Genomic DNA, 24,280 nt, shown 5'->3' with positions numbered 1-24,280 from the left:
ATTATCTCATAAGGCAAAGAACATACTGATCCGAACTTTGGTCAATGATAGAAAGATGAGATAGGAAGCTATCAGCTGCTGGGCCTCAAGTCCAGAGTCGCTCCAGACATCCCAAGACTGCATGGTAGATGGCCTATCTGACTCTGTGGATGGGAGAGCCAAGCCCTAGGTGCTGCCCCCTCAGCCTGCCTGTGGGACTGGCCAGCCCAGGGAGCAAGGCTCCCACCCCCACTTCCTCCATCCTCCACCCAAGGCGGGCTGGCTGCCTTCTCTCCTCTGTCTTCATCAACCTCACCACTTGGAGGCATTTCAGGGATTCTGATTTAGAAATCCAGTAACTCTGTCAATTCACCAAATAATCACAGAACCCATCTAGGACTTCAGGATGGGCAAGTGGCCGATCACAAAGCTTTCTTTTTTTGAACTCTGTGTCTTTGTTTTTCCTTGGAAGTGTTGGTTTTCCTCCAAGGTGACTTTCTGGGTATTTCGTGGTGGCAGCCACATGCATTTAATTTTCTTTTGTGCATTTGCCAGATAACCAAAGACTGATGGGGGAGGGGGGTGCAAACCTAGTAGGAAGCCTACAAGGCTGAATCTAAAAGCTCAAGGGCTGTTTGTGTGTGTTTGGGGTTGTTCTAAATGTCCTGACATTACCTTATACAAGAATATATTTAAGAACTGAATTGATTTAAGAAATACACATGTTAGAAACAAGCTGACACTTCCATGGGGCCGTCATCACTAGCTCGTTTTTGTGCCTGAGAATACTGCGGCTCACAGGACAGGAACTCACTCCAGGCCACGCTGAAGAAAGAGGCAAAACCGGGCCTCTGTCAGACACCAAACCCTGTCTCCTGCACCAGCTATAAAGGTACAAGAACCACGATAGACGTTCTTCTATCTTCTCTCCCGTGTCCCTGTGTATGCAGCCTGTGTCACAGTAATGCTCGTGTTCCACTCCGTTTTGTGAGACTGGCTCAGTTGCCCTTTGCTGAGATCATGTGCCTTATTCCTTCCTTCTCTAACCAAGGCTCCCTACAGAGAGCTTTATAAACCAAGGGTGCTGGAGAATTGTTGCTGATTGAGGAACCAATCTGAAAGTTGTATTTTTTTAATCACCACGCTAAATTTGCAGCCAGTACACCCTCAATGCCGGCTTATTGTATGTTACTTTTCAAAATGTATTTTCTGGGGTGCCTGGTGGCGTCGTTAAGCATCCGACTCTTGATTTCAGCTCATGTCATGATCACAGGGTCATGAGATTGAGCCCCATGTCAGCCTCTGCACTCAGTGGGGAGTCTATTTGAAGATTCTCTCCTTCTGCCCCTCCTCTCTCCCTCAAATAAATAAATCTTTAAAACAAAATAAAATAACTTAAAAAATAAAATGTATTTTTCAATGATTTGTCAGTCACGTGGCCATTCAGACAGTACAGTTCAGAAAATGTTAAGGATCAAACTGGCCAGGTTCAAGTTTCGGCTCCACGTCCCAGCAGTTTTATGACCTTGAACAATCTGCTCACCAGCCCCACATACCCCCAGCCCCGGTTCTCTTACCTGTGAAACGAGGATTTTCATATTTCCCACTTCCTAGAGTTTTTGTGGGGATTAGATGAGATAATGCACGTCAAAGGCTTAACGAGAAGTACCCGCTCACGAAATGAAATGACGAAGAGAAATCTAGGAAGAGCCAGCCATTACTGCCCGTGTATCACGTGCCAGGTGCTCTGCCTGCCTTCACAAGCACGTCTCACCTGCACAGCCCAGCAGTCCCCTGTTAACAAAACGCCCTGCGATGCTGTCAGCAGCCACCCAAGGAAATCAAGTAGGACAGCAAGTCAATGGCTCTTCACATTGGGTGTTGCCTCAGGGAACCAATTATGATTTCCAGATTATACTAATCACCACCATCTAACTGAAAGAAGGGAGTTATTTTCAAGGCATGGGTGGCCTCCTCCTTCTGGACCTAAGGAGCCAGTGGAATCTAATTAGATAATGGGAAGCAGAGAAAGTCCTTACTTTTGGAGAACTGGCAGGTTGCCATGGGGGTGGGGGGAAGGCTTTGTCCATTCTACTTAAGAACAAGCCTCTGCCTCCCCTAAGCTCCCACATACTCTGTACCTGTAGTTAGACATTAATTAATTCCTGCATATTTATTATTCCCCCCCCCCCGTTACAGTAACAAAGTAATGGGGTTGTAAGGGTCAAAATAATGACTCCTTTTCACAGTTCATACACCTTGACTTTCCCCCAAACCGAGGAGAATCCAAAACAGTCCCCGTATTACACATTCTCAGTCAAGTCTTCTTTGATGTGTTTGCTTCTCTGCTTTAGAAAACACACACTGACCAGAAGGAACAGAGAGGTCTCCGTCCAAGCAACAGAAGTCAACTCTGTCAGGGGTTTTATCAAGACTAGTGATAAACCAGTGGAATCCCCTTTCATGAAGGAAAAGAAATGAGCAATCTCAGAGTTACACTGACCAATGAAAACAAGTATTCTTAGATAATAATCTCAAATCAATTAAGTACATTCGGGTTTTGCATCACTCAAAATTTGGTCAGGAAAACACAAATCTATCTAGTTGTTTTAGCCGAAATAACAGAGTGCAGGGATTCTTTCCGCCAGGATGGAAAGGCCAAGAAGCCAAACAGAGGATGGTGAGGCACTCTGGAAATTACCAACAGCAGGGTCACCAGAGCCCAAGACCAGGGCCCTTCTGACGAGAGCCACAGCACAGTGGAGTTGGCCAGTAGAACGGGCACCTTGGAGGCAGGGTCTACCCAGCAACAGTTGAGGCCACGGAGGAGACATGTCTGGGGAAGAAAACCATGGCCTCCTCCCTCCTCCTCGAGTCTTCTGCCAGTGCGTCCCCAGGTCAGGAACACCAATGCCAGCAGGCAAGGGAACCTGGGAAATGAGGGCCTTGCAGTACAGAGCAGAGCCCAGGAAAGGCAGGGGACGGACCTGAGAGCAAACGGGCATGTGACGGGAGAGGGCTTCACACTGCCCAGCTCACTGACTCACCCAAATATTCCAACTGAAAAAGGAACTGAAGTATCCTTAACCTGCTAGATTTGACTCAATGCCTAGGTTTCCATATTACGTTCACTTTGAGGTTATTAGTTTTAACAAAACTCAAGCCTCTGCAGAAATGCCTCTGCTTCCAGTTCCTCTAAGGAGGCACCCCAGCCCCTGGCACACACGCCCTGCACTCTCACCCGTCCCAGCCCTGACTCAGTGACCTCTTCCCACTTGGACTACCTCACAGCCATCACTGGCCAAGCACAGGGTGTCACTCGGTCTAAGTCTGTTGAATGAGCAAATAAGTGAATGCAAGTTATCTCGGGAGACAAGCAAGCTTCATATACCAGCGGAACCGCCAAACAGTCTCACAGATGGTTTTTAAAACACTGCCCACCACCACGAAAAAACCAGCAAAACCTTTATAATAGCATTTTCTGAAATGTCATCATTCACCCTTGCTAATAGAAGTTACATGTCAGAAAGTGTTCTATGAAAAGAATAAATGCTCAGATAAGCAAGTTAAGCGGGTTTCTTTATTACGGGACATCTCAGAGCTTTTAATGAGTTCATGTACATTTTAAATCCCCATGGGAGGAAAGGAGTATGAAGCATTTTCCAAACATATTTGCTCACCATCCATGACGAACACTTTGATGCACCAAGTAGCCATCTGCGGCCCCTGCCCTTTCTCGTGAACAGAACTCTGGTCTTGCTTGGGCAGCAATGTTGTCAGCCCCAGGCAATGAATCAGGATCAGTTCTAAGTCAATCCTGGCAACGCTGTCGCTTTGGGAACCACTCCCTTCCCCCCTGTCCCTCCCAGCTGAGTGTCTGTGACCACATGATCCACTGTTGGTCAACGGCCCACGGGGGGAAGTCAACTTAGAGGATCTGGGTGGTTTTCTTGCCTGATAAAAGGATCTGAGGGCTTCTCTGGCTTTCCCCTTTCTGACTTCTTGCGATGCTGGTACACAGGGGTGGGTGTCACATGGAGCTGTGGCTCTGGAAGTTTTAAAACATGGCACGGATTCTTTCATGGTCCTCCCACTGAGAGGGGGCACCTACGCACTGCTCTCGTGAACCTGGCAGGCCTGTGACTGCTTTGACATCAGAGTACCGAGGTGATGTGCCATAGGCCTTGCATAGCCGGAACCTTGCACTGGGGCCCTGAGCCTCCATGTAACACCCCGATGATCCCGCGCTGGCCAGGCTAAGAAACCCCAGCCACAGAAACAGGTCAGGTAGAGGCGCTCCAACACCTATGGTCTCTATGGAGCTTTCCCTTGAGTCACCAGACGTTTGAATAAAGAGGTCTCCATAAGGTTCCAGCGTCCGGCTGTTCACGTCTTCCCAACTAAGTCCCCAGAAATCGTGGAGCAGAAATGACCCATCTTCACTGTGCCCTGTGCCTGAATTCCTAACCCAGAGAATCTGTCAGCATCACAAAATGGTTGTTCTACACCCCTAAATGTTGGGGTGACTGTCATATGGCAACAGGGAATCAGAACAGACGATACCTCCCAATCCCAAGGGAAAAGCCAAGAGGATCCCAGAGATAGTGGCCTGACCTAGAACCACGCCACCCAGCCCACCGCACCGCCCTCCACGCAGACTTCTTCACATGGGAAGTGATGACATATCCTTAACTGCTTACACCACCGTCACTCAAAAGCAGCCCTGGATGACAGGCCATGCGGCTGCCAGGGTCCCAGACCCAGGTCAGAGTTCCCACCCTCTTTCCCACAGGCTACCGCACCAGCCAGCTGGCTGGTCTTTCCATTGCTGGCCTTTCCCGCCCTCCATGAGCTGCCACCAGAATGATTTTCCTAAAAACACTCTGATCCCAGCATTTCCATAACATCTTCAAAGGCTTCCCCTTCATTTCGCAGTGGTTCATAACTGCAGAAGCAAAAGAATCATCTGGACGGATTTCCCCAAAATCGGAAAGTCTAAGCCATTCCAGGGCAAAAGGCTCCCCAGGTGATTCTGAGGGGCAGGTCTAGTTAAGAACCACTGGGGCCTTCCCTCACCTTCCTCTCTCCCCTGCTGTGCTCCCCCAGGGCCTTGACATCTCTATTATCATGACTCGCCAGCTGAAGAGACACCAGCGGGCAAGGACCCTGTTTTGTAAAGCCAGCCCTTAACACTGTGCGGAGGACACGGGCACGCGTGTAGTCTGGTGAATGGACGAGTGAACACCGAAGAAAAAGCCCCTGTGCTCTGCCTTCTCGGGCAGGTCTGCTTCCTCTGAAAATGTGTTGTCTCTGCCAACTGAGCAAACAGAGCAAAGAAAATACAGACAAGCACAACTGAGACAATAATCTGAGGTTTATCATTTACCAGCCCCTGGCTTAATCATCCAAGGCCTGAAGACCCAAGGGCCAATTCTTTCCTGTACCAGCGGAGAAGCTGGAGAAACCATTTGAGTTTTACAGTGCAGTGCGCATTCTGAAAACGTCCTGGCCCCGTGACTTCACCTGCCCCTTGCACGTGCCTCTCTGACGGGGTTGTGATTCACACACTCAGTCCTCGACAAACAGCCGCGGGTGACCTGCTTGTTGGAACAAGTCCAGAAAGCAAGGTGCATTGCAAAAATGCCTTCCCAAGCAATCTGTTTAGCTCTATTCCTGCAGGATACCCTTGCTGTGTTCCCCAGCCGCATGCAAGGGGAGGGTGGGAGGGCTCGTTTCCCCAAACCCCCGTTACCTGGCATGTGCTTTATCCCACTTTCGAGGCTATTCCCAAACACACCAGGAACAGAACGGTGAGGACAGCTCAAACAGAATGAAGACATACTCACTGTATGCCAGGCGCTGTGCTAGGTACGTCCACACACTTTCTCAGTTTATATTTATAATACCCAGCAGGCAACACCTCAATTCCTGCTTTAGAGGAAGCTGGGGTTTAGGGTAGTGAAACAACTTTTTCAAAGTTATACTGCTGGTCAGGGCAGTGCTGAGATCCGGACCGGGACCCGTGGGCGCCAGAGCTGTGGCCTCTCTCCACAGTCCGTGGCCCCCCTCCCCCTCCCCCACCTCTGCCCCATTGCAGCGTTACCCTCCCGGGCCCCCCCCCCATCAGATGGAAAGTAGGCGAGTGACATTTACCTAGGCCCACACGAAGCACTTTCTGAGGGTCAGCTCCTTTACCCCCCAACAAATCTGCAAGGTGACTCTGTTGCTCCCCATTTCACAGACAAGCTCACAGGGACTGAGGGAAGTCAAGGAACGTGCCCAAGATCATACAGTCAGTAGCAGATAAGGAACTTAATTCCGAAGATTTCTATCCCACAATTCAGTCCCCTTCTCCACCCTAATTATGACAGGGTTTGGGTGGTTTTGTTTTGTTTTGTTTTTCTCCTAAATGACAGAAAAGCATCTGACAGAGAGAAAGCAAGAAAGAAAAGCAGGGGCGCCTGGGTGGCTCAGTCAGTTAAGCGCCTGCCTTTGGCTCAGGTCATGATCCCAGGGTCCTGGGATCGAGCCCCGCGTCGGGCTCCCTGCTCAGTGGGAAGCCTGCTTCTTCCTCTTCCACTCCCCCTGCTTGTGCTCTCTCCCACTCTCTCTCCCTGTCAAATAAATAAAAATCTTAAAAAAGAAAAGCGGCCTTCAAGGGCTTGTTAAGGCTCCAAAAATGACTATGATCCCAGCCAGCACTTTTCTGTTCAGAGAACGCTTTCTGGGTGTGTGACCCTCATGTTATCCTCACACGGACCTTGAAAGGTGAGTGCTGACTTCCCAATTTCCAGAGCAGGAATTAAGAGTCCAGGGGTGTTAAGTGACTGGACCAAAGTCAACCGCTACGAGATGCTCGAGGATGAACTGAGACCACGTCGTGGAGACCCCCCATCCTCCCACGTCACAGGGAGCCTGGAACTGGCTTAGAAGAGGCAAAGCACTGTTATTGGCAAAGCGGCCTTATCTGAGGGAAGAAGTTCTCCAACGTATCTGGTTATCCAAGATATGCTCAGAACACGTGACAGTGGCTACAGGGGTCCTCCCCACCCCTGAAAAGACATTTTCCTTCCACGATCCACACCTGGAACAGCCCTGGACTCACTAAACTCAAGTGCTCTTGGGTCTCGCGGCAGTCCTCGACCAGAAGGACAGACCCACCCAGGGAGGGGGTGAACCGTGGAGTGTTCACAGCCAGCTTCCCAATCAGGCCAGCACGCACTGCAGTTCGCCCCTACCCGCTAACGACTCGCCCAGATGACCTGCCCTGAACTGCCAAGCTGTTTGGACAAGAGCTGGAGGGCTCTTGACTTTCCACAGCCTCCATCTAGAGACGGGAGGTGCCCACGTTCTTCCTGCAGAAAGAATGTGGCGCTTCATGTCTTCTTTCCAAAAAAATAAAAGGCCTAAATAAAGAAACCACATTATGATGGCGGAAGCTTCCATGACTGAACTTCTCGTGCTTTCGTTTTGTTTTGAAGGATCATTCATCGGGCACATCCATGTCAGACGCTATACCGAATGCCTTACCGACATCAGTCCATGATATCTCCCTAATAACCCTAGGGGGAATTGGAGTATCAATCCCCATTTACAGATACGGGAACCAAGCGTGCGAAGGAACCACGGCTGGTCAGAAGCAGGGCTGAGATTGGAACCCCGGGACGCTGTACCATCTCGCCATCCAACAGCAGCACTCCCCACGAGGACCTTCAAGATCAAAGATTATGTGGATCTGTAGACGGGGGCAACCCATCTTTGCCTCTGTTGAACTTCCAAAATACTAAACCAGTGGTTTCTTAGTGTTTCAGTTATCACGAGAATTAAGTCAAAGGGTCTGAATTTTTGGAAACAACAAATCGGATCTATCTGAATCATGGACCTAAAAATGTGATTTTTTTTCTTTCACACTCATGCCTGTGACCCCCATGGTTGATTCTGTAAGGAAATCACATAACTTAGGCAAGAAAGGATATTATTAAAATGTTTGGGGCGCCTGGGCGGCACACGGTTAAGCGTCTGCCTTCAGCTCAGGGCGTGATCCCGGCGTTATGGGATCGAGCCCCACATCAGGCTCCTCCACTATGAGCCTGCTTCTTCCTCTCCCACTCCCCCTGCTTGTGTTCCCTCTCTCGCTGGCTGTCTCTATCTCTGTCAAATAAATAAATAAAATCTTTTTTAAAAAAAATGTTGTCATGTAGCATAAGACTTTAACAACATCTCTTTCATTGCATCTGATTTACCTTCTGATTTTCTCAATAAGATGAAAAATCCAGACCCTCCCAAGTATGTATTAAAGAGAATCTCCGGGTAACTTCTTGGTCTGGCCGTCCCCACCCCAGGACAAGACCAACCGTCCTCTGCTACCCTTGAAAGAGCCGAGTTTTATTCTTTACACGGCAGCTGTGTTTCCTTATGTACATTCAGGAAAACACACACACACACACACAGAGGAAGGTCTCCTACCTCAGCAAAGAACTCATCCATGAAAGCCGTGTTGTCAATAGCAATCTCGACCTCGTCGGCATCATCATCCTGGGTCAGCTGCTTCTGGGGGAGACAAAAAGGAGCGGCGTGAGGCCCCGAAGGCAAGACGCGGCGAACAGTACCGAGTACTCACCCGGAGCTCCGTCTAGATCACGCATTATGCACACGTGATCTCCCTGACAACTCAGAACAGCTCTGCGATGCTTCGAACCCCAGCCTCACACTGTCTGCACTTAAACCCTCGCTGCACCGCTTACTGACTTTGTCAGGGAGGTGGGGGAGAAAGGGAGGGATGGGCAGGCCCCTGCCTCACTGCGCCCGGGTTTCCTTATCTGTAAAATGCTGACAACGCACTACCTACTATACAAGGGGGTTAAGAAATGAGACAATGAAGCTAAAACAGGTTTTCCCTGTGCCTGGCATGCTGTAAGTACTCAGTAACTGCTAGATTTTGGGGGGGGGGGGGAGTATTATGACTCATTCCAGCTGGAGAACCGAAAACAGAGAGGCTGAATAACCTGGCCAAAGTCACACAGCTATCATGTCGAGACAGGCAAATTCTAGCCCATCTTTTGGATTTGGACCCCATGTTCCTAACCCCTTCCCCACAGTGTTCAAACGCGAGATCCGCCCTACCAGAGATCTGTATGTTTCTAGCCTCAGTTCCTCCAAAGCACTCGCTTCCAATCCTCACAGTAGGAGCAAAGATTTTCCTGTTTTCATAAACCGCCTATTGCAAAAAAAACAGCACTGTGTTGTTCCCTGTCAGAGCTCCTGTTTATAAGGAAAAGGAAGCTCTCCCCACAGCCCCCGGCAACCCCGGGGGACCCCAGCGTTCTGGATCTCATTCCACTTCCTCTACAAAATCACAAAATGGCTATCTAAAGGAAGCATTTCCATTCCCACCCAGCATCCAGGGCCTGAGCTGTTTCTATGTTCTCCCCAGCGCTGCACGACACACTGACCATTTCTTTTTTTTTTTTTTTTTTTTTAAGATTTTATTTATTTGACAGAGACAGACAGCCAGCGAGAGAGGGAACACAAGCAGGGGGAGTGGGAGAGGAAGATGCAGGCTCATAGCGGAGGAGCCTGATGTGGGGCTCGATCCCATAATGCCGGGATCACGCCCTGAGCCGAAGGCAGGCGCTTAACCGCTGTGCCACCCAGGCGCCCCCACACTGACCATTTCTAAGCACAGAGGGAGAACGGGTTCAGGGGAGCGGAGGTGGGGAGCGGCAAAACCTGCTTCTCTACAACCTCCAGTGGGCTTTGAAACACCGAGACGTGTTGCTCTGAAACACTAAGAACGCCACGGGCAATGAAAGCCACCAGGGGCCTCTCTTCTCTACCTGCTGCCACCCTCCCCTGACCCCAACCCCATCTTCAACAGATGATGGAATTACTGGGAATGCCCATTGAAATCTGAGACTCCGCAAACATCTCTGGAGTCTGTTCCGATTGGCTCCCTCATCATATTCTCTGGCTTGTCTGGAACCACCAGCAACACAAACTCAACAGCCACATTCAAAGAAATTGAATTTGAGAGCAGTGCTACAACCCCCAAAATTGACTTCCTAAAAAGTCATTCCTTCCATTCATCTCCTCGGATTAAAAGTCCCATTGCCTAATAGAGCACAGAGGGCCCATTACGGTCTGGCCCCACCCACATTCCTCCCTCTAGGATCCTCTCTCTAGACCAGACACTTGCAACTTTCCTGGCTGTTCCCAGACACGCCATTCTTTTATCTGCTCAACTGTCACACAAGGACCAGCTGGAAAAGTTTTACTCGCCTTTAAAATTCAGTCCCAAAACCATCTCCTCTGTCTGCCTTCCGTGACACTTCCCCTTCTGCACAATTTAAAACTTCCCTAAGGTCCCACTGCATTCTGTGCAAACCTTCCATAGCATCCAGCACAGCGTATTGTTAATTATTCCTTTACTTACCGACCCTTCCCCGCTGGCTGTGAACCCCTGGAGGGCCAGGGCTGCCTTATCTACTGTAACAGATACCCTGAGCTACCTGCCTGCACAGAACACCTTCCTTTGTGCAGATAACTTTCCCAGAATTGTGTGGGGAAGGTGTGGGGGATCAATCTGGACCCAAGCTCTGGGAGGAATTTGAATTGCAAAGTGAATGGAGCTGAGTCCCCCAGTGGCAGCGCCCAGCAGAGATATCTGCAGAGCCACCCTTGCCTCTACTCTTCCAAAGCCTCCCCCGGCTTCCAGCAGGTTCCACAGACCTTCCCAGCACTCCTCCAATGAGCTGAACAGTACTCTTCTAATATTTCAAGAACTCTGTTTCGGAGGAATTGGCTCTTGTTATTCATTCCATGTGTATACCCAGCTAGATACGTAAGACAAATGGAATCAATTTTAGCCACACGGAAGACTAGCCTCCATAGAGACTCAGCCTGGATTCAGCCAGCAGTTTCTAAAGTGCAGACAAAGAGCTCCCTTTATCAACTATCGCCAGTATGTGGGCCTCTTAGCAGCCTCCAGAGAGCTCCATGTCCCGGGAAGGATCTCTGTGACCCTCACTGGAAAACAGGGGCCCAGTCTTCTCTGGGAAGATGAGTTCACGAGTGTTTGTTGAGTTTCCTCTCTACAGAGGTCTGGGAAGTGGGATGAGGCTACCATCCTGGGATGGACTGAGGGAACTTTCTGGAAGCTGGGAACAACCGTGTCCTGGAGGGTGGGAGGCAGGCATAATGACATAAATCTTTGAGACCCCTGGAATTTGTACAGGGAGTCCCCCCATCCGAGACGTCAGCTCTTGGCTTGGAGCAGGCTCGGGGGGTGGGGGGGTTGTAGCCTGCTCCACCTGCAGTGAGAGAATGTGTGAACCAGGAAAAGAGAAGTCTTTGGAAACTCACAACCCAGGTCTAACACCTGCTGTTACCACTTACTGGCTGTGAGACCTCCATCAAGTGTCCTACTGCTCTGAGGTTTTTAGCTGGAAGCGGTAATGACACTACACACCTTCCGACATTTATGGGCATTGGAAGACATCACATACGGAAGGTTTCTAGCACAATACGGTGCACACATTGGTGCCTAATACATGTCACTTTCCCTATCACCTTGCCGTAAAGACATGGTGTCTAAAACAGTGAGTTCTCCTCCTTCAAGAAAGTCCTCACACTAACGGCTAGGACAGTAAGGTCAGCTCCAGAGCACCAGGACAATGTGGGTTCCAAAACACACTTCATCACATACTGGTCGCCAAGCCTTACCCAACTGGTTTGACACCTCGAAGCCTCAGTCTCCTTATCTACAAAATAGGAATAACAGCGTCTACCAATGCTTTTGTGAGTATTCGGACAGCGCACAGTGACACCTCAAACATGCAACCGTATGGAAGGCCTCGACAACCTCTCTACAGCTTCAACCTGAATCTAAGTATCTTTAAATAGGAAAGAAAAAAAAAAGATACAGGACTTCTAGAGTTGAATGCAACCTTACAGATTCTATCATCAAATTCTCTCACTCAGAGACGGGCAAATCAAGGCCCACAGTCAAACACTGAGTTACAGACACAGCCAGGAACAGAACTCGGGTTTCTGGATTCCCATCTTCCCATGCAGAGTCTTTCCACTGTGCTGTGCCACTTCCAAAAATATAACAACATCAACGACAACAGCACAAGCTTTAGTCCAATTGGAGAATCCAAGCAAGAGGCTGTCATCATGGATTATCTATTCGGAGTCGCGGGACACGGGGACTCCCACCAGGCTTCTGCACCGGGGATCTGACTCATCCCACGGAGACCCCTCGTCCCTTCTGACACAGCCAGGCTCTCTGGACTGAGGTCTTGGGGACCCCAAGAGCAGGGAAAGCACGCAGCGCCCTTTCTCTTCGGCCCCCATGACGGAACACAGCCAAGAAAAGAACTTCAGCATCTCTATCAAAGAATCAAGGCGTGTGGTAACAGGAACGTTGCAGTTCCTGCCACATGGGGCCACAGCAGAGACTCTCAGAACCACGAGCCCAGCCACTTCCTTCCCTTCCCCCAGGCCCAATCTCCTGCTGCCCCCCACCAGCCCTCCCAATGAGATGGGAGATCTGCCAGGGGGCAGCGCTGAGTCTGTCGCCCACCCCGCCTCCCAAACGTACCCCATAATCCCATAAGGGAGCTGTGACCACGACCTCCTCCCTGCAGAGTGGGGAGACTTCAGGGGCCCGGAGCACAACGTGCAGGTGCCGAAGCTCTAATTCCTCCCACTCCACGCTAACCACCTTCTCTGTCAACCTTAGTCTATTTGCCTCGGGTTCCCCTCATTAGCTTCTTTAATAAAAACATGCCACCCATAGAGCCCCGACATGGGGGCTAGCTGGCCACGACACCCTAGCTGCTTCACATTCGCCGTGTCAGCGAGCCCCGTCTGTTTGAGAGCTGAGGACCTGCAAGTCATGGAAGTTCTAAGTCACCCGGGGTCTCCCAGCCACTGATTCACAGAGCCTAGGCTCCAGCCTGCGTTGTCTGTCCTAAGCCCTTGTTATTCCAGGGCACCTTCCCAAAGCGGCCTATCGCCCAGAGCAACCGGGAGCCACGGAGAGCAGCAGCCCAGCTGGGCGTTTGTCTCATTAAGCCTGCGTTTTCGCACCACGTAAGGAGCTTAGCTTTCCAGCACAGCTTTGTGGAACCCCAGGACACTCGATGTGTGTCTCCCGAACCGCCCAGGGAGGCCAGGGAGGGGGGGCCAAGCAGGCGGGCGCTTCCCTACTCTTCAGTCTGCACAGCTTTCCTTGTACCTGCTTTATACACCAGGGCTGATTGTAACATTGCATTTGAAGAAAGAGTCCTGTTGTCAAAAAAGAAAGGAAGAAAAAAAGCAAGCAAGCAAACCAGCAAGCAAACCAGCAAGCTTAGCTAGCCAGGAAACCACAGGCCTCAACAAATGGATGCCTTCTAGAGAATGGAGACAGAGAAAGAAATCCCCTCACTCCTTTCCAGGTACAACCTTCCAGTTATAAAATAAATAAGCCACGGGGATGAAAGGCATGACACGGAATATGGTCAGTACTGTAACAACGTTGTATGGTGACAGAGGGTCACTGCGCTGCGCGTGGTGAGCTCAGAGTAACATACACAGTTGTCAAATCACTGTGTTGTACGCCTGAAACTAAGATAACATTGTATTTCAACTATGCTTTAATTAAAAATTTAAAAAAAAACAAAACGGCTGCAACGTAAGTTTAAATCATCGGCAATTCCTCAAGCATCGTACAAATCAGAGCAGCGAGACAGAAGGGAGGGGCAAAGAAAGAAAAAGGGAGCCTCCCAAATGAAGAAGTCACCAATTCCCTCCTTTCCACACGTGCCAGGCCTCAGGAAGACCTGACGGGTCCCAGGACAAGCCCGGGAGCTCTCGGGAACGTTCTGGGGTGAGGGAAATAGTAAGAGGGGCAGGCACCAGCCATCCGGACTAGGAAGGGACTAGGAAGGGACGTCTGGTCCTTAACTTCCCACAGCGGGGCATTAAAGGATTGCGGCTGGTGGGGGCAGGGTCCTCCTGGCTCAAGCAGGTGGGCACAAATTTGTGCACTTCCTCCTCCCCACGAGGAAACAGCTCTTTGCTTGGGAGCTCCACATCCTCTTCATAAACCCAGACTGTCTCCCGATAATGCAACGAGACAATGGCATGTGACTTTCCTTGTCCCCGCTGCCCCCTTCCACCATCTGCCCCCCTCTGGAATGAGGGTCTGTGGATTCAGAGACAAGCACCACCCCTGACAAGGATTCCAAACACACAGACACACGCCCATGCCATACTGCCCAACATCTGGTTTTTCCAGTCCCTCTTCTTCAATTAAAAGAGCCAGAAATTCTGAGTAAGCGTGTCAGCTCTCAATAGGTACTCAGTGCTCTTGTGTCCCTCACTTACGGAGGCTGATGGCCCTTCTCCAACACCCGTTTTCCCTCCCACCATTTTCCCTTCCAGTGAAACCCTCCCAGAGGGGTCACTTCCCTCCCTTTCTGCTGAACAGATGAATCAGGAAGAAAGAATCGCGAACAGTGCCCTAGTGGGACTCGCACTTTTGCTTTCAAGATGTCTTCTGGATAAACAACCTGAGGCCAACACTGGCCTTGTCTGGAAAATGAAGAACTGAGGAATAAACCCATGACCAGACTAGCCCAAGGCCAGCGAGTCCGTGGACAACTGAACAAGAGACGAAGTCTCTGATGGCCCCACGCCACACATTCTGTCATAACAATACTACTTCTCTGTAGTATGTGTGTATTTCGTCACTGACACTCTTGTGGTTCCAAATATATTACCTCCTTCTCACGTCAACCTCTGAGGACAAATAGTATTCTCTCCACTGACAGACGAAGCAACTTCTCAATTAGGTTAAATACCGTGTCCACGGTGCTTCCGCTAGTAAGTGCAGTAAGTGGCAGTGTGAGGGCTCGAAAGCAAGTCTGCGGGGACCGGGACCCGGGTTCTTACCCTCCACACTCCAGCTGCAGATGTCCGTCCCACTCTGGCTCCTAACACACCCTCACTTATTTCCGGAGATGCTGAAACATCAGTAAAATGAAACTGGATTAATCTATATGCATGAATGAAAAAGTTACCAGGACAGGGGAGCCTGGGTGGCTCAGTCAGTGAAGCGTCTGACTCTTGGTTTCGGCTCAGGTCATGATCTCAGGGTCGTGAGATCGAGCCCCACATCAGGCTCCACGCTTAGCACAGAGTCTGCTTGGGACTCTCTCTATCCCTCTGCCTCTCCCCCCGACCGCTCGCTCTCTAAAATAAATAAATAACTTTTTTTTAAAGTTACCTATGCATGTAAATCCTATGAATCTTATGCACGTATACAGAGACACACAGATACACCGACAGGGCCAAGTTGAGAACCCAGGTCTGCTGCTCCATAGCCGTGTGATTTTAAACAAGTTACTGAACCTCTCCGTGGCAGGGTTTCCTCATTTGCAACATGAAAAAATCTGCTCACACAGCTGTTGTGAGGATTAAATGAGTTAATACACATGAAATGTTGAAAGCAGTGCCAGGTACATATTAAATGCCCAAGACCATGCCATCTCAGCAGAGAACCGGGCCCATTTCCTCTGAAGAGAGTTTCTACCAAAGGGGCGATTCCAATACCAGCTCTCAGGTGGTGAGAGCAGGTCCCTCAGTGTGAACCGAGACTCAGCTCATCTATTTGAATGAAGTCATTTTTCTGGACTGTGCATTGAAAGAAATAAAGCTGTCTCTGAATTTCGCTTCTGCTACTTTCTCGCAAATTTTGATGTTTACTCCTCTTATTATCATTCTAAATATTTTGTCATTTCCTTTTTGGTTTCTTCTTAATCCAAGAGTTATTTAGAAAGATCTTGTAAATTTCCAAAGCAGGTAAACCTGGCGGGGGAGGGGGGAGGTTGGTGATTATTGTATTGTTAATTTTATTACATCATCACCAGGGAACATGGCCCAAAGGATTTCAATATTCTGTGCAATCTGACAAATTTTCTTCAGGTCTTCACACACGGTCAGTATTTTTCAATCTTCTACATGTGTTTAAAAAGATCCTGCATTCCATTTGTTGGACACAAAAATCATTGAAGTTTCATCCCCAGTGCCATGTTCATTGCCACCTGTTTCTACTTCTCAGGACCTTAGCTAGGTCTGGAGAAGGAACAGTGCAAAGGGATGGAAGTTCACCTAAAGAAAAGGAGGTGGGGGAAAAAACGTCCTCTGGGTAGATGTTGTTTATAAGATGAGGAATCTGTGGTAGGGGGGTTAATTCATCCAGAATCACATGGCCAATATGGAACAAAGCCAGGACGGAACCCTGCCTGTCCAATCCACTGAATTCATGGTGCAATAACTTAGACAGATGATGGAGCGTCATAACCAACCACCACGTCCACACATTCTCTTCCCCACTACAAGGTCCCATCCATGCACTCACCCAACAGTATTCACTGAACAACCATCACTTGCCAGACAACAGTACAGACACTGGAGACGCACAGACCAAACTCAGCACCCCATGTTCTCCAGGACCTCACTGGCTCTGATGGGAGGCACACGGATCATTACAACACCACATGGTGAGGACAGCACTTAAGGAATCACACACCCAGGAGAAGATGGGGTGCCCAACCTCGCCTGAATCCAAGGGAGATTCCCTGCTGGGGAGGAGAGAAGCCTATTACAGAATGTGTGCAAAGGTGACCCCTTGGGGAAATGTTGAAAGATGAGTGGATTTACCCAAAGGATAGCTGCAGGAAGGCCACCAGAGTGAGAAGACCACCCCTTTTCCTGCGTTCCCTCACATCCTGGAAGAGTATCTTCTGCTTCTCCCTGGAGAGTTCAGGTCCCCTTCCAGCTCTTCCTCCCCTACTCCAGCCTGTCTTCACTCTTTTCTAACTTCCTCTTCCTCTGCACCCCGCCCCTCAACACCCCACAGCATCCCATTCTCAAGGATGCAGAATGGAGGAACTAATAACATCTTCCTCTCTACTCATCCCCAGCCTTCTGCTCAACACTTCCTTTCAGTCCCTGTCCCACAAGCCCCCTTCCCATCATGATCCTTCGAGAACACTCCACTATTCGCTACATGAGGTACCATCTATCGAGCGCTCCCCGCAGGCTGAGGATTCTTCCAAGACATGCACTTTACATTTACCATTTAATCTCTACAACAATCTTCTGGGGACCCTCCCCATCTAGCTGAGAAAATGAAAGCATAACGATGCCAAGCAACCTGCCCAAGATGGCGCAGATGACGAGTGCCTGAGCTAGGAGAGCCCTTGCTCTTGACCACCATGGAGCAGCACCTCCAACGGCCACCGCGCCCCAGCGCTGGCATAAAGCACTGGCCTCCAGAAACACACTTCCAAAGCATGAAAACACACAAGCCATACTGACCAGGCCGTGGAAAACAAGGAATGACGGAGAAGCCACTGCAGGCCCCGGAAGGCGAAGGAAGCAGGCCACCTAACTGCCTTGTGGTGTCCTGGACTGGATCCCAGATCAGAGAAAGGGACATTCAAGGGAAAATGAGCAGAATTCAAATAAAGTCTGGAGCTCAGTGAGGGTTTTGGCAAACATACCATCATAATGGAAGGTGTCATCAAGGGAGGAAACCAGGTGCAGGTAGACAGGGACTCTCTGTACTGTCTTTGTAATTTTTCTGTAAATCTAAAATTAGTCTATTTTTTAAAAAAGCAAGCCCGATGCCACACTAAGTTGCCCTAACCCCGTCAGCTAAGCATCCCCAGAGAGCAGCTGCTCCCCTCATCTCCTTTAGGGTGAACTGTACTCGCAGTGCCCGCAGGGGAACGCTGCCATGGAAGCGGCCCATTGCATGAAGACAGGCCGACCTGACCATGGAGACTGGGGACACTGGTGACAGGAGGAAGCTGCAGAGGCCTGAGACCCAAGTGGCTGCAGGTACAGCCCCTCAGGGACCCCAGAATCCAAGTCAGCTCATTTGCAGACTGTCCCCATTCATTCACTGGACAATGTGGCCTGCTGCCTTCCCTGCTATGAGCTGGACGGTACGAATACAGGGGGAACGAGGCCTGGGTGGTCTGTGCTCCCCCAGAGAGCACATGTGCCAGGCAGCTTCTGACCCAGCACTAGGTCCCTGTTGTTCCCCACCAACAAGAATAAAGAGTTCGAGGAACGGGAAATGCTGCCCGCTCAGGGTCTGGAGGCTGCCCTGTGGTGACACTGGAACGGAGCATTGAGAGACGTCTAAGTCTTTGCCAGGGGAGAAATGCAGTGAGCTAGATTCTCACCGCGGCATCCACATCTTCTCCCTCATTGTCCTTCTGAACGGGGCCACGCTCCATGATAAACCGGGCTGAGGGTTTTAGGAACAGCTCGGAGCCTTGGAACTCATCCATCTTTGTCCTTGAGGATGGAACCAGTGACCTCTGGCTTCATTAGCAAAGTCATGGCTCCCTGGGTAAATGCTGCCCTTCACCAACCCACAGGGAATGCAGAGGGAAGCCGAAGCCGTAACGATGAGTAAGGGACGTGTGAGGGCCAAGCTGTGGATTCGTCGATACACAGATGTTTGCTAGATAAGCACCATGCAGAGTGCTGGGCGCTGGGGCCCCACAGGAACCCCCTCTCTGCCACTGCGTCAAGGGGCATGCAGTGCGGGGTAATTGGGGAGATGATCAAATACGGTGCAGGGAGATCTAAAAAAGCCAGACAGACATGTTCAATTCTTGATCCCAATACTTCCCAGCTGGGAATGTCAATCAAATCTGTGCCTCAATCTCCTTACCTGTGAAATGGGAATATTATAAAACACCACCTTGCCTTGCAGGGTTGAAAGGGTTAGAGACAACATCTGTAAGGCACCTAACACCGTCCTATCAGATAGTAAGTAAATGCTCAATAAATGATCATTTTTACAGCAGCTGATGATATGGTGACAACAGGGAAGAGAATTATCAATTTCTAAGATTTTAAGTAATCTCTACACCCAACGTGGGGCTCAAACTCACAATCCTGAGATCAAGAGTCGTCTGCTCTAGAGTCCCAGCCAGCCAGGCGCCCCCAGAATAACCAATCTTAAAGGCAATAGGACCTAGGAGACTAAGAGTCCAACTCATGAAAAAACAAATGAAGGTGGTTTGGAGCCTACTCCATGGTGACTCCGTGGTGACAAAAACCCCACTGACCTAATAGGAGAAAGGCATTTGCTACAAAGCAATATGGCCCATGCAGGCAGCTGGAACGGAGGGAGAATATCTGGGCTGCAGTTAGGGAGGCTATGTGTAAAGGATGTGTTTTGGAAGATAGGTAGGAATTTTGACAGCAGGGGAAGGGAGAGAGCAGGACACAAACAAGCATTTCTCCCCCAGCTTCTGCCAGGCCCCGGCCTCCCCCCCACTCCCAGGAACAAAAATAAATCTAATCCCCTTCTCTCATCCAAGCGTTTTCTCTGCCTCTAGCTGATGAGTCTGTAATCCCTACTCAATCCCCCGTCACTCATCTCAGCTGGGCCTCCTGTCTGCGCCAGCTAAACCGCTCTCCCATGGGGTGAATCCTCCCGGGAAGAAATCACTGACCAGTAAGAAATCTCATCACTAAAGGGCAGAATCTCAATGAAAAGGTTCTTAAGTTGAACCTCAATGAAGAGATTCTCAAGTTGAATGTCAGCAAAGAGATTCTCAAGTCGGGATATTAAGATTTGGTTATGAGCCAAAGCACCTGGCACACAGTAGGATTATATATTTATATTTATTTATATTTTATTAATATTTATATATTTACTGAACGAAGTGAGCTTTAAAGGGGAAGTACAGGCCCATGTTTCTGAGGGGGTTACCCTCGAACCCTTATCATTGGGACCTCTGGTCCCACAGAGACCCCAGAACGTCAAAGGCAGGAGGCCAAGGAGCCCTTGGGGATGCAGCAAGACACAAGACAGAACAGAAAGAATAAAGAGTCCGTCCGACCTTTAGAGCCCCACGTGGTTGATATCATTAGTGTGTCCCCATTGGCACCGGCTTTGGAGGGCACCGCGTACCCCAAGTTATTTCTAGTTCTCCACAGATCAACTCCAGGGGGTCCAAAGTCCTTGACCTCTATTCCCTACATGACTGGCTTCTCTGCTATCATTACCTACCTTTGATTTGGGTGTTTTTTTTTTTTCGTACATGACCACTGACTCTTTAAGACCCGGACTTCACGTCATAATTCTGCCTAACATGATGTCCAGCAGCAAGAGGTCAAAAAGGATGGGGATGGGCATTCCCAGCACACAGAAGTCCCAAAGCACTGATCGTGGTGAAGGAGTGAAGCACTCACCGATGGAAGAGTGGCTGAGAAAATCCCGGATCCTCGCCTCTCGGGAGACTCTACTTGCCATGAAGAGATGGGACTTGGTCTTAACAAGACCTGAGCTCAGGCATCCCTTCGGGGAAGCACGCCCCACTCTCTAGTGCCTTTTCCCCGGAGGCCAGTCAAGAGGATCTTCCCACGGTAGCTTCCACCACAAGGATGGTATCATAAAAATTGTCTGCTTCTTCTCGTCTCCCTCTCTGTGAACTTCCTCAGAACGTCCAGGAATAGGTGGTAATCACCAGTATAGCCCAGTACCTACCACCAGTGCTTGGGCCATGGTAGGTGCTCGGTAAACGTTTGCTGAATGAAAAGAGAGCTGGGACGGGAATTGCATGGACTCCGTGGACCCAAAATTCAGCTTGTGAGAAATCAGCAAGAACCGCCTCGTGAGACGGGCTGGGGTAGGCACTGCCCATTACCGGCAAGCTTGTCCTACTCTCTGGAGAAGCAGGCTGCTGACTAAGCGTACCAGGAAGAGCAGGGCAAGAGATGAGCCAGGTCTTGGGACCCTGGCCTCTGGAAGGTATGCCCCCTCAGTGTGGACGCTGCTCCCAGCAGGTCAAGTTGGGGAACTCACATGCCCTACGGTGGGTGATTATCTCGGATTATCTCATTCAACTTCCGCAACGGCCCTATGGGGAAGATCCGATGACCCACTTTACAGGTGCAACTGAGACTTCGGTCCTAGAAATTCCAAAGCCTCACAGTCCCCAGCATCAGGGCCTGAAATCTTTTTATTTGCCCCCCCCCCCACCAATCCTCAAAGAGCTGCTCAAATTTCTACAACGCTCCACATCCCACAGGCTTCCTGCCTCACCCCGAGGCTTGAGGGTTCAAAACCTCTCTGGCCAGTCCAGTCCGTCCTTGGGCAGCTCTGACTACTGAAAGTGCTTCTGGGTTTTTTGTTTTTTTGGTTTTTTTAAAGATTTTATTTATTTATTTATTTGACAGAGAGAGACAGCCAGTGAGAGAGGGAACACAAGCAGGGGGAGTGGGAGAGGAAGAAGCAGGCTCCTAGTGGCAAGCCTGATGTGGGGCTCGATCCCAGAACGCCAGGATCACGCCCTGAGCCGAAGGCAGACGCTTAACGACTGCGCTACCCAGGAGCCCCCAAAAGTGTTTTTGTGCAGAGAGTCCTTATTCTACCCTTCAACTTCAATCTTCTCCTTTCAACTACAAGGAGGAAAGCTAATCTCCTGCACATGACAGCCCTCTAACTATCTGGAGGCAGTTATCACCTCGCCTCCCCCAAAGCTTTAGAAAGATGCCACAGAGGAGATTGCAAAGGATTGCTGAATGTGAAACTGGTTTCATGCAGGGTAACGAACGTCCTTCATCGATGAAAGGAATCAGAGAGGGTTATCTTGTGGCAGTGAAGGCATCTCTCACCTGCAGAGGTATAGGGATGGGATGTGGCCTGGAAACCAAAATCCATGCAAACTTGAACAACAGCCTTCACAGAAAACGTGAACATTTGCCATGAGGGGCTTCTGAGATGAGCAAAAGTTCTCGTTTGACAAAAGAGGAACAGAGAAGCAGAGAGATAAAGGATACAAAGAAACACAGCTATTCAGCTAGCGGCCAGGCGAGACTAGCTTTGAACCTGCAGACTGGTCCTCTTTGCACGGTTCCACCAGCCATCTCCCTGCTACAAGACACTAAGGTTGCATCCGCGAGTTCAGAACAGCACCCCATCACTGCACAGCCTCCAGGCTGACTTTGACCTTCCCCGGAAGTAAAGCTCCATTTGACAGAGGGTAACAATGAGGCTCAGGGGAACAAAGGGCCTTGGCTTTCCTGGCAAGGGAACTCAGAACTCAAAGTTCTTTGCTATTTGTTGACAGTGGGCTTGGAAGGGGCTGTGGGCTATCCTCCTCTGGAAATGGGTTTCCTAACACAAGGAAGGGAGTCGCCTCTGCCTGCGGTTCGGTTCTGCACTGTTTTAGGACTGGGTGTGCTGGCTGATAGAGGAAAAGCTTCAAACCCACGTTCCTCTTTCCTTACTGCCTCCCCAAACAGCATGCCTCAGGAAGAGTCCGGTGGAGAGCGCCAGGAGCCTGGTTCCTCCCCGGGTTGCACCCTGCCCAGCTCCAGGACACCCCTCCCACCCAAGCTGAGCTCTACTTGCCTCTTGTATAAAAATAGGGGCAATAAAATCTGCCCTGTCAGTGACCAGGATGTTATGAGGCTCAGATGACAAAGAGCGAGGCGAAGGCAGGGAGGCTCTCTCCTGCTCTCTGCAGCTGTGCCTTTTGCTTCTCCCGTCCCCATCACCCTCACCTCTTCTGCAGCCCAAGGAGCCAGAGCAGGCAGAACGGACAAGAGGGGCATGAAGGTCTCACCAGAGACAAGGGAGGAGAAAGGAAAACCAGTGCAATGCCATCCCAGCCATCCCTCACGCTTGTATGAGGCCCGCATTTTTCCAAAGAGTTTTGACAGCTATCGGCATAATATTTACTATCTATTAATCCTACCCATGCTCTGCACCTTACAAGAAGGGCTCTGCATGCTCTCTCGCTTTCAGTCCTCACAACCACACACCTTACAGATGACAAAACTAGGCTCAGAGTAAGCAGTGTAGCCAGGAGGCAAGCCCAGTTCTACCCATTCCTGTGCTCCCCAAACTTGAATGTGGTCTTGCATCACCTGGGGAGATTCGTGAGTAATCAGACTGATTTTGTAGGTCCAGGCAGGGGCCTAGGCTTCGGTCTCCTAATAAGCTCCCAGGTAGAGGGACTGCTTCCTAGATATCAAAGGCTAGATTTAAAATTCCATCAAGACAGAGCCTGGGTCACCCAGTCCCCAGGGCTTAGCACAGGACCTGCCCCATAGAATGTACTCAGTAATTATTTGTTGAATGAGTCAATGACTCAAAAACCCACGCTTTAACAATTCTCTGTATCAAGTCCCATTATGTCATTTGATATCATAACAAATCTGTAAGGTATGATCAACCTCACTGGACAGATAAGGAAACAGACGCTCAGAAGAGTAAGTAGCCCGAGGTTTTAAGCTTTTGTGCAGTAGGACAGGAGGCGGTCTTCCTTCGGATCTTTTGCCCAGCTGTCCCGAGGATGAGGGAGAAATTAATAATTATAGACCTCGGAATGGCGGGGAGCGGGGCCCATCCTGGCACATGACCAGCTCACAGCTCAGGAGGTCACCCAGAAACTCTGAGCTGCTCCTGGGGGAGGGGCAGCCCGACTCGACGCCCCTCAAAGGGAGACAAGGAGGGTAGGAGGAGGCTGATCCTGGGCATAGTGCCAGGCAGCAGCAGGCAGGTGGAAGTGACCTCTGACCTCACAGAGAACCCCCGCTGGGCTCAGGCAGCCCCCACCCGCGGACCCCAGCTCTGGAGTGACACTGGCCGGCTTGGGGGGAGGGGCGGGGGGGGGGAGAGACACAGGCATCCACGGAAATCGCAGCCCAGGGATGAACCACCGGCACATGACCCCGAAGAGGAGGGGGGGTGCGGAAGGGGCGCGGATGCTGCTGGAGTTCGGGGAGCTCAGGCCTCGCGCGGGGACCCCCTCTAGCCTCGATGTGGGGAGCAAAGGGAAGGCCCTCTCCCTCGCAGCTGCGGCCCCCGACCCGCCAGCTCCCGGGTGCGGCGGGACTCACGGCCTTCAGCTGCTCCAGCCGGTCCTTCATCCTGCTGCCCAGGCGCCCGGAGGCAGGTGAGCGCGTCCCAGGTGAGCGCGTCCCAGGTGAGCGGCCGGAAGTGGCGGCCGGCCGGGCCGGGGCGAGGGAGCTGGAGCCGCAGGCCGAGGCGGGCGGCGGCCGCGGGCTAGGAGGAGCGTCCGAGGCCACGGGAGGCTCCGCCGCGCCGCCCCCTCCGGCCCCGCCGGCGCCAAGCGCTCCAAATCCGGCTCCCGGGCCGGCGCCGGCGCGCAGCGCAGATCCGCCCGGCGGGCCCGCCCCTCACCTGGGCCGCGCCCCGCGCTCCTCCTTAAAGGGCCCGAGCCGGTCACCGCCCCCACAGCTCCCGCTA

General features: G+C 50.8%; 1 protein-coding gene across 3 annotated transcripts in view; it reads right to left on the bottom strand.

The window, feature by feature from the left end:
* The window catches only part of STX3 (syntaxin 3), a 39,758-nt gene extending 15,646 nt beyond the window's left edge, over window positions 1-24,112 (bottom strand). For 2 of the 3 annotated variants that reach the window (XM_040639145.1, XM_040639146.1), the window contains exons 1-2: window positions 23,911-24,112; window positions 8,446-8,529 (exon numbers count right to left, since the gene is read on the bottom strand). In XM_040639145.1, the coding sequence (XP_040495079.1) occupies window positions 8,446-8,529; window positions 23,911-23,940 (114 nt within the window). In that variant the 5' untranslated portion in view covers window positions 23,941-24,112. Of the gene's footprint in view, window positions 1-8,445; window positions 8,530-9,102; window positions 9,122-23,910 lie in introns of those variants that run through there. The other variant, XM_008694189.2, reaches the window with a different exon arrangement.
* Between the last annotated feature and the right edge of the window lie 168 nt (window positions 24,113-24,280).

Source organism: Ursus maritimus, unplaced genomic scaffold (genome assembly GCF_017311325.1).
Source record: "Ursus maritimus isolate PB19 unplaced genomic scaffold, ASM1731132v1 scaffold_23, whole genome shotgun sequence".
Lineage (NCBI taxonomy): Eukaryota > Metazoa > Chordata > Mammalia > Carnivora > Ursidae > Ursus > Ursus maritimus.
Note: the sequence above shows the minus strand (reverse complement) of the source record. Positions and strands in the feature narration are given on the sequence as shown.